Source organism: Dinoponera quadriceps, unplaced genomic scaffold (assembly GCF_001313825.1).
Source record: "Dinoponera quadriceps isolate SergipeBrazil2010 unplaced genomic scaffold, ASM131382v1 scaffold2600, whole genome shotgun sequence".
In the NCBI taxonomy this organism is placed as follows: domain Eukaryota; kingdom Metazoa; phylum Arthropoda; class Insecta; order Hymenoptera; family Formicidae; genus Dinoponera; species Dinoponera quadriceps.
Genome location: NW_014556795.1, coordinates 1,597,958 through 1,608,723, shown reverse-complemented (window position 1 = coordinate 1,608,723; position 10,766 = coordinate 1,597,958). Strand labels below are relative to the sequence as shown.

The window sequence follows — 10,766 nt, the reverse complement described above, 5'->3', positions numbered from 1 at the left end:
GGGGGGGGGGGGAGGGAGGGAGAACAGCGGGTACCGAGCAACGACATCCCGCCACTTCACGTATTGTATAGATAGAAATTTATTGTGCACTTGCAGAGTCTGCGATTTGTACATTTGTAGTCCCCCTCGTAGAGAAGCTCGCAGCTTCGCTTATTTACATCTACGCCGCCTCCTCCCTGTCTTAGGCTCTGTGTACAACGTTATAACTCGTATACGTCACAGACACAACGCGCGTATATATGCGGTAATACTACACAGATATGTACAAAAATACAAAGAAGATATTGGCACACTCGAAACACGCACACACGCAGGCACACACGCACGCACTCACGTGGGGCAAGCAAAGCGCGTATCACATGGCTCAGATTCGCCGAACGGGTTCATCTGCGTTTCGCCCACCGGGCGGTTAACCGGAAAAACGGCAGTGCGCGATGACGGTATTGGTAATCGCGGGCGACATCAACGGGCGACATCACATCGAACGACGAACGCCAAAGGATATACGGCCGGAGTTCAGTCTTGATTAATTTCAACAATAAATAATCCCCGCGTATAGGAAGACGGTACCGTCTCTGTACGCCTCTACGCGGAACGTTTCGCCCTAAACTCGGCGTCCCCTCGAAGCTATCTGATCGTAGACTATTGACGTTCGGAATTACACATTGCAAAGCGTCTCAGCCGGCAATTCCGCTCACCAATTCGCTTTCCTCTCGCCATTTGCTCCACACGCGCCCGATATTACGGATATTACGGTCTTTCTATGATCGAGAGATTCCTAATACGTTTGCTTTTTCCTTCATATGGCGAGTCGAACGGAATTCCATTCCGAACTCCGTCTCGACCGGCGGTTACTCCTTTCGGCAAACCGCCTGATCGAACGACTTTCAAGAGGAAAGTGAGATATATATATATGTTACATCAGGAGAATCGATTACATCTATACACGACCCCTGTCGAAACGCAGAAGTTGCACAAGGGTGCTTAAGTACTACGTCGATATATATACAAGCGTCTCTATCGCTGTCCCGACATTATTTCACTTCCTCGATGTAAGCTCCGAGATGTTCAGGAATTCAACGGAGACCTCCGCCAATAGCGAAACGCCGTATTTTACAAAATTCCGCCCGTGCACGTGCCCGGGTTAAACGTATCGCGTTAACTGAGTGTGAAAGTCTTGCAGGCAGATGATCAATTGACTAAAAGTCGGCCTCTCCTCCGCTGACATCGCCCAGCAATACGCCATCACCGCGAATAGCTCGTCCGGACAATTAATCGGTTGTGCCAGCCTGTAGCCGTCTCGGAGGTAGGACGCCATCTCGAATGGATCGACTTCTACGTACGGCTGTTGCGCCAGTGTCGTCAGTTCCCACAATAAAACGCCGAATGCCCACTGGAATCGGACAAAGTGATGCGTCGTTAGGATAACGGAGATACACATCGCGTACATGTAAATTGCGTTCCAAAGTACTCGTCGGCGACAATTATACTTCGAGTAACAATTCGTCGGCAACGAGTAACAATCAACTTTGCGCGGAGTATCTCGCGTAAATAATAAAAATGTCGGAGTTAGGATAAGAGTGTGTAATATTAATTTTTCTTTAATGCAATGATATAATAATGAAATCATAACAAATAAGATCACGTGTGATTATACAGATGAAAACGACGTTTCTTCGTATCACGTATTACTTACCACGTCGGAGGCTGTGGTGAAGGTCTTACTGAGCAAGCTTTCGATCGCGAGCCACTTGATAGGACGATTCTCATTATCGCCGAGGCAGTGATAATCTTGTGGGAACAGATCCCGGGCCAGCGCATTATCCGTGATCTGTACTCTCAGGTCGTCATCGACGCTGGAAGGATAAGAACAAGCGAACCCCGGATTATTGTCCGCGCCTGAATGATCACACGCACGTTCATTACCGCGTCGTTATTAATACCACGTTACTAATACTTTCCCGAAAGGAAAGTCAGGGCGCAGCCAGCAATTACAGGCTTACGGTAACACACCGGTTATTAAGTCCACTCGCGTAATTAATTCGGTAACGAGACGTAACGACTGTACCGCGTTGGGTACATAAAAAGCTAAGGCTGACCGCGCTCGCGCGCGCCGCTTAAAGCGACGCGTTTAGCGGTAAAATATTTCCGAGCGCCACGACGTTTATAGAGCGATGAAACGCCGAACAACGATAGAAGATATGACTTCCTACGGGCGCGTATGAAGCCGCCGGTGGCGAAAAATCCCCCGACGGTTCTTACTTACACGCAGTTTCTAGCGGCCAGGTCCCTGTGAACGAGTCTCTTCCTGTGAAGGTACTGCACGCCCTTGGCAGCTTGGAGCGCCATTTCGACGACCTCCTGGGTAGTGAGGGCCCTCGGAGGTCCTTCGCTGCTTAATTTGCACCTCAGCAGGAATCTCTTCATGTTTCTGTACCCCGTGTGCGGGTACAGCAGGAAAGGCGCGCTTCTGTCCTCGATGGAAACACCGAGGACCGGAAGCAACGCCGGATGACTGAGCCCGTAGAGGGCTAAACCTTCTCGAAGGAGGAGCGCGACCTTTTCGAGAGAGAAAAATTACCATTCAAACCTATTCCATCAGGCCCTCTCGATGCAGAATCGGGACTCGGTAAGTAAGAAATCATTATTAGCGTTATTCCGGTGACATTTTCTAACGCGTCACCGTTCTCAAATATGTCGTTCTCAATGTTGCACGCGACATCATTGTTAACAGTATCTGACCTAAACGCTAAAAATGATATTTATACAATATGACTTTAATATTTAGGAATATTATGTTATCAAGTAACGGTGTTTATAAAACGTTATGTCAAAATGTTTATAAAATCCAAGTAAAGTCCATGTATAACCCGTACGGAATAACTTCCCACTTGCCCGACGAGAACCAGTCGACGCCTGCGTTTACGCTATCGAACACATTGATCTTCCCATATAAATAATATAATCGCAAGCAACAATCGCGATCGGCATTGATTTTCGCCTGCTTTCGTATTCCCGACGGAAAAATTACGCATTCTTTATCAGAACACGTCATCTCGCGAGCTATACCGCGTTTCAGGAAAGAGCTCTATCTTCTCGACGTGAATTATTCCACGTTAAATATTCAGCTTCGGAATTGAACTCTGAACTTGACAGCTACGTGCATAACACAGGTGTGTTACACATGTGCGTAAACGTACATATTTCCTGTCTGTTTTCCTACATCCCGACTATCTCTTCTGAGGAATTATGCGGACGGAATTAACCTACTTGCGATTGGGATGCGTGCTCGGCGGCAGTTTTCACCAGGACGTCCCTCGGGGTTGAAGCACCCTCTTCGTGATAACTGCCTCGGTACACGCGGCCGAATGTCCCCTCCATTTCGATACTGAGAAGACGTACCCTGCATCTGTGCGTGAAACAAGGGAAATAAATTATTCTAATTAATTCCCACGGCCTCACCGCCTGTACGTTTCTACGTTTTTAACGCGGCTCGCAATACCGAGTCCGCGTGAAGCGGCGTCCACAACGAGAACTTAAGCCTCCGAGCGTAAGAAGCTGTAAGAAACTGGCCGATCACGGCCGAATATCGGGAGAATAATGGATAGTGATCGATCAATTTCTTACGGTTTAAGGCTTAACTCTCACGCCTTAAATTCTCATTGATTCTCACAGACGCCACTTTATCTACTACTTAATGGTTGTCACGCAATCATCCTTGAAATTGACGCTTTCGAATCGACGTTCACCTTTGCACCGTGATCTCCTGGATCCTCTCGTGCAGTTCCCTGCTGGGACGATCGTCCAGTCTCCTGTAGGTCGACCCTGACGCGGCGGACGCAGGTGGAGGCGTTTCCGGTGACAAGAAGGTTTGCGCAGGTCCCACTCCGGTGCCCCTTTCGACGCTGCACGCCGAGCTGAGGCCTCTGGATTCCCTGGAACGAGTGGGAGTCGCGAATGTAAGTCCCTCCGAATTCGCGCACGGAGATCCCCGTGTTTTCCCTCCCCCTTCGAGAACCTTCGTTTCTCACTCACTGAAGCGGATCTCGGTGCCTCCTGGCCTTCTTGTCTCGCACATAGTAGACTATCACCAGGACGAAGATGGCCGCCATAAAGGCACACGCGCATCCGATGGCCGCGTAGAACACCTGGCCGCCGGAAGTGGTGCCGGAAGCGGCGACCAGGACCTCCTCCGGCCTGGTGTAGCTCTTGTCCTTCAGGCAGATCTTCTTCCTCTTGAATTCCAGACTGGTGGTGTTCCTCCTCGACAGCGAGACGTTTATGCGGAGGCTGAGGTCGACCTCCGCGTCGTAAGGGCCGCAGTGCAGCGACAAGGCCCACGTCTGCAGGCCGCTCACCGGCATGTCGCCGGCCTGGGAGATGTTCAACGAGCTGCTCAGCGCCGAAGGGTTGCTGATGTCCACGGACAACGTGTACGGTAGCTGAAAGCACACCGGGTGTCCCGCCCGATCTTATCCGTCGGGTCTCACGAGCGTGCGATTATTTTCGCTAGAGAGAGGGAGCCGGAAAGCTGGAAACACGCCGGCGGAAATGAGCCGCCGATAATGAACGATAACGAGAGGAGGAGCGAAGCGCGGCCGATCTGGCCGCTCGAGCGAGACAAACGGGATCGTGTGTCGGGTGCGCGAAGTGGAAGGTCGAGAAGAGTCCGCGCGGCGAGCGCGCTCGATAAGTGCCGCGCTGAGGCTGTAGTCTTCGCGCGAGGAAGCGGTCGGGGCAGTGGTTGAAATAGATGGAACAATGTCGGAGGACTTGAGGTTTGGCCGACTACCGTCATAATCTCTGGAACGTTGAACCTTTCCTGTAATCTCGAACGTACCATTCTCGGAAGACAATTTACGTCCAGCGGAGAGAAAGAAAGAGTGAGAGAGAGGGTGAGAGGGGGGGAGGGACACAGGACTTCAGCAACAAGAGTGGCGAGAAAACGCTGACGGTAGAGAGATAGAGAGAGATAGTGAAGAGGGGAAGCGTGGAGAGGCTGAGAGTGGAAGCGAGACGACTGATTGCCAGCTCGCAGTGATGATCGGCTAGCCGCGGAGGAGAGTACCTCGTCAACCTGCCGGCTTGTCCCTGCCATCCACCGCGGTCTTTTACGGCCACGGAGACCGCGCTACGCGGATTCCCGGTCCGAGAATCCGCGTGAGGCGAGACGCTTCGCGACGTCTCGCGACAGCGAAACTCTCCGAAGGGGTAACAACGAATCCCACGGGTGTCCCGTTTTCATTACGGGCCGACGATAAAAACCGGTCATATCCCCCGGGACGACTCACGGTGCGTATCCTCCCTCGTTAATCCCCGAAACCGGGCGATGGGGTGGCGCGGGGGTGAAGAAAATCGCCGGTGCGGTACAAATAATCGCGAGTCCGAGTCTGAAATTGAATGCCGCGTAAAGCCGGGGGTGGAGGACTCGCCGATAATTCGACGTGTACAATGTCACGTCCGGGGAACCGCTTTATCGGGACACAATTCCCGGGCACGGCTTGACGGACAGCCCGATGCTCTAAGTACCATTCAGGCCGCGCGGTTTTGCCGCTGAGGTGACGGATGTCTTTGCCGTCGCTCGTCAGTCTTCGCCCTCCTCATCTCCTTCAACTCTCTCTCTCTTTCTCTCGGACTCTCCCCCTGGCTGTCCGCTCTGCGCGCCGGGACTGGAAGAAGTGGATGGACCACTTTGTCCTGCTCCTGGATTCGTCCTTTTTTTCCGCGCATCGTCGACGAGTCAATCGGACACCCCGCCGCATTCTGCCCGCTTTTCGCCGCCACTTTGTCAATGTACCACGGACGTCGACGACGACGACGAGCACAAGTGGTTCGCGGGGATTCGATGATGACTCACGGGAGAGAAGGAGGGAGAGAGTCCGCATTCGATTTTACGCCCCGCGCACGTGAACGATTCGCTCCGAGAGCAACGTAAAATTAATTCGCATGGCAGGGCGCGCCGGTTATCATTTATGCAAGCCGAGAAACACGAGAAGTCGATCGGCAACCCGGGGAACGTTAAGAGGCGAGCCTGAAACTGGAGGGGCTTGCGCAACGCGAGAGAGAGAGAAACGCGGATTCTAATTAAGGGAGCAGAAAAATCCGGGGAAAAAGAAATCCGTCGTAATGAATCGCCTCTCGGGACAAATTGATGTATCGACGTGGTTTCCGTCGCTGAAACCCGCCGAACGTCTCGCCCGTTATTTATCTCCCGGTCTACGCGGCATGTTAAGAGCCTGAGAAAGGAAAGGAACGATATGCCTCGATAATCCTGATAAGTGCCGCGCGCGCTATAAGGACACGGGAGAGAAACGCGAATAAAGATCGGCTAAAGGTCTCGAATGGCTGGGCTCGGTGCGATCACTGAACCCCGGAGAAGGCGAGCTTTCGAGGATCCGCCGGGTCTGAGATCTCCGTTCGTCTCCGGTGTGTCTCGAGTCGCGGTTGACGCGAATTCCTACGTTAACGAGCAATTTCAGCGGTTTCTCAACCGCGGGCGACTTTAATCCCGCGCGAAGAAGCGGTAGGAGGAGACGAGGTGGGAGGGACCGCGTATAAAAATCGGAGGAACGTGAATAAGAGAAGACGCGGAGGCAGTGCGGGAATATCACGCGCACGGATAATTCTTCTCGTCGGACACCTCATTATATCCACGCGAAGATGTTTGCGCTTTTGTTTCCCGCACAACATATATGCGTGTACATCTCATCGGGTATCTCTCTTGCTCCGGAATTTTGCGTTCGATCAATCTCGAAAGCTCTTTCCGGCTCTCCGATTCGCGAGGGCAGCTCTGTGCTGATGTGAGAATCACCGTTTGATTCATTCGCGTCGGGAGATACACGGAATCATTCGTTTAAGGCAATTGGCACGTGATGATACCTCGGGAAAGGTAATAATTAATATTACAGGAAGGAAATCCGTGCTAAATGTTTATGAATATGATTTGTGATGTATAACTTGGACGCCATAGTAAGAGAATATCAAACAAACTTGAGTAACATTTAGAAACTCGTAAAGAAATGTGCGTTTTCTGCGCTTTCACGTGTAATACTTTGCGCTAGGACTGCCCGTGTTAAACAAATGTATGTGTATATATCATATGTAAATAGTGTTAGCTTTGACTTCAATTATGTCGGCTTCGATGTGGTGAAATTTTTTTACAATTTCACGTGCGTAGATCGTGCTTCAATTAATATTAAAATTTGAGAAGATTTCTAGGAAAATCAATTTACGAATCAGCTACCCCAAGCTTTCACTTCTCACTGGGCTCTATATGCTCGTTTTGCGATACGACACCTGTGCAATTCAGCGCTCGCATTAGGAAGTAAGTAAATATATATATATATATATATATATTAGTCTGCTGCAAGAACTTACCGGTCTACCGGAAAGATTCTCCCACGTGAAGTGGAGCTTGTGAACCTGCGCTGGCACGGTAACGACGAACTTAATAGCGTATCTGTTTATGACGCCCTCCCTGACATAAAATAATTGCGCTTCCTGCAGTCCTGGAACAGATAAATTTATCTCTGATGCATTATTCAACGAAGAGACGGGACACACGATATTTATTTTAATTAATATATTAATTTGTTAAGGTGTCAACGGAGAGAAACTAGTTGCACCCGCGTGCGAAAAGACCGGGAGTTACTCTTCCGTATGCATTTCACTCCATAATGCATTAGAAATTATCTGATACAGATTACACGGGTGGATGACTCATTCTTCTCCACTCGTGTTAGAGTCAGCGTAGCGTGCGTTCGTCCCACAAATCTGCGGGAGAGCTAGGTGTGTCGTGACTCGGCCATTAAATGCGTCCGCTCGTATATCTGAAATGTCACGAAAACTCGACGAATATTGGAAAGTGGAAACTTCACACGAGCTACCTCGGAAATCGTTACTCCCGACGTCAGCGTATTTCTCGCGTGGGATTTGTGAGGGAGCGCGCCCCTCCAAGCTATAAGGAATTAAAGGGATTCGCGAAGACTAAAAGAGTCGCAGGGAACTGCAGATAAAGTAGTAGATAAGTTACAATAAAGTAGTTTTAAATTTCGGCAATAAATCTACAGTATCTCTACATAATCGCGATCTATTTCCCGAGCACACCGGCACAAATCGCGTGAGGCGGAACATAAACGCTGCTTTCCTGCCATTTCCCTTTTTCATTTGTTCCGGGAAAAAGAAGGGGAGGGTGAAGTAGAGGCGAGGATAAATCTAGAATCAAATTGTCAGTCGTGGTTTCGCTCTGATGACTCGCAATGGATTCGATCTTTCCTCGCTTTGCAGCAACGTTGCGAATCAATAGAATGCCGAGAACTAAAGAAGATGAAAAAATCACCGTTCGATCTCCACGAGTTGGAACGTATGCAACAATTTTCGGTCAATTCAAAATAATCCCGTACGTTTCAAACGTAAACGTTACTATCGAAATAACTTATTCGAGAAACGAGATAACACACCGCGCGTTCCATAAGAGAGAACAATAATGTATAATAACACAGTAACACCCGGCGGGCGCGTATCTGAAGAAACCGCCGAACTCCCCTTGGATCAGCGTTACCGAACACGCCGAGTAATTAAGCGCGCCTCGTGGAGCCTCGTCAAATAGAATAACAAGTTGGCCGGTGATGCGCGCATTCGCTTCGCTAAATTTTCGCCCGTCCCATCGGACCCCCGCACTTAGCACGCATTATGCTACCGGGCGCGACCCGACCGAAGGTTGCCGGCGCGCGGCAGCTACAAGGTTACGTGGCCGAGTCGGCGAAGAGAGAGTGTGTGCGTCGGGGCAGAGGAGGGACCCGGGACACGGGCGCGCGTCGTGTACTCCCTCGGAGGGACCATCCTCTCTGTATCTGATAGCGTGCTTAACGAGGCACGAGTTGGATTTTTAAGTCACCCGAAGACAATGTGCCGCCGCTGCCTCCACGCTGCGTCTCTCGTGTCTTTGCTTTCGGTTCGCCTGCGCCTTCGGTCCTCCCAGCCCTCCTCTTTCTGTGGCCCCCGGCCTTTACCGGTTTTCTGCATCAGATATCGTGTAGCCACGACCTCGGTGGTGTGCGCCGGTCGTTTCTGCGGCCTAACGCGCCAGCCCTCGCGGCTGCCTTCTCCGTATCGTAAAAAGGACGAAGGACAAAGTCTCTCTCTCTCTCTCTCTCTCACATCGAAAATAATTATCCACAGCCACGGAAAGTTTGTGCTGGACCGTTATCCGCCGGCAAAATCGATTTCCTCCCGCGAACGGTGGTGCCCGAAGAAGCCAACCGACGTGGCGGGAACAACAGACGCAGTTAATGCCTTTGAACGGCGGAATACGGCTAAGCACCTCGTTAACAACAACGCCGTTATATCCTTTTCCCGATGAGAGCAGAGAGAGAAAGAGAGAGAGTCCACGGGCGCTTTACGCATAATACACGACTCAATTCACAAGGATAAAGATCTAACGGGTCGCAATTAATTGCGCCTCGGTACGTCTCCACCAATTCGGCGCGCGCGCACCTATACACCCCGTCTCTCAGGGGGAGGGGGGGAAGTACCTCGTTTCCCCGTGATCGTTAATCCGCGACGGTACACTCGATTCCCCGCGCGGTCGGGAGGTCGGAAGATGAGGCGTAATCCTTCCGACATCAAAGATAACTTCGCCTCGTCATCGGCGACGCGCCGACTATGACCTCGTTACCGCGGCTCGCATCCGCCTCTTATCCGGACAAGAAGGGTGGTGCCACCTCGGCACTCTTCCCGCGCGATTACGCGCGGGAAGTTTGCGCGGGGTGGAAGCAGGTCGCGGGCGCCGAAAGTTTCTTTGATGTCTGGCCGCGCGCGCGAGCCGCAGTGCGACGAGGAAGGCGCGAGTCGGCGCGAAGAAGAAGAATGAGGGAGGGATGTCGAGCGACGGAGGGAGAAGAAAAGCCTTTCAGCGGAGGCGTCGACCCTTGCGAATGCTGCCAGACGCAATTGTCACTCGAGTATGAGGGGGAAGGGGGATTTCAGCGGGCACCTCTTTTTTTCCGCGGGACTTGTAGCACGATCTACCGTTTATCCTGAACAAACAGTGAATTATTCTCGCTCTCCACCCCTCCGGCAGCCGGGATCAAAGATAAGGAGCGAAGAGAATTTCCAGACGACCGTCAAATCCGGCCTGTCCGCGCGCGGATGCGTATCTAAGGCCTCCGGCGCGCGTCACAGCGCGGGGCGATCGACTTTTCGTGCCTCGCGAGCGTACAAGAGGCTTCTCGCGAGATAAAGAGTCGAGTGAGCCAATGGGATATGTCTCGGAGTCTAAGAAGACTTAGCGTTAAGAAGAAGGGGTGAAGGGAAAAGAGATGAAATAAATATTAAACGGCTGAAGTAAATCGCAGCGTGGGTGCCGGCGGAATGCGGAGTTGAATTTATTCGACGCCGAGAGAAACGCGAGTCTGGTTACTTTGACGCGGAACATTAACGAAAAAAAGGAAAAAGGCGAAAGAGAGACGCAATCTGTGAATTGGAATATACTGTTTTAAATACGCGAGAAAAAATACACGAAATGTCACGAACTGGAGTAAATCTTAACGTGGACCGAAATAAAATAATAGAATGTTAACGAATAAAGAGAAAACGCATGCGCTGCGCGAATGTCTCGCGTATACGCGTATTTTACAACTGGGGAAACTTCAAAAGAGCCGAGAGTCCTCTTTTGTTTCGCGTTACACATTCTCGAGCCGCTGATCAATCGCCGGGTGCGAACATGAGCGATTGCGAAAGATCCTATCGAGGAAATCCTCAGAGGC

General features: G+C 51.1%; 1 protein-coding gene across 1 annotated transcript in view; it reads right to left on the bottom strand.

The window, feature by feature from the left end:
- Positions 1-77: 77 nt before the first annotated feature.
- The window catches only part of LOC106748288 (tyrosine-protein kinase Dnt), a 29,422-nt gene continuing 18,733 nt past the window's right edge, over positions 78-10,766 (bottom strand). The window contains exons 2-8 of the mRNA XM_014626679.1: positions 7,378-7,508; positions 4,036-4,442; positions 3,750-3,935; positions 3,271-3,409; positions 2,267-2,559; positions 1,697-1,856; positions 78-1,393 (exon numbers count right to left, since the gene is read on the bottom strand). Of these exons, the coding sequence (XP_014482165.1) occupies positions 1,145-1,393; positions 1,697-1,856; positions 2,267-2,559; positions 3,271-3,409; positions 3,750-3,935; positions 4,036-4,442; positions 7,378-7,508 (1,565 nt within the window). The 3' untranslated portion in view covers positions 78-1,144. The remainder of the gene's footprint in view (positions 1,394-1,696; positions 1,857-2,266; positions 2,560-3,270; positions 3,410-3,749; positions 3,936-4,035; positions 4,443-7,377; positions 7,509-10,766) is intronic.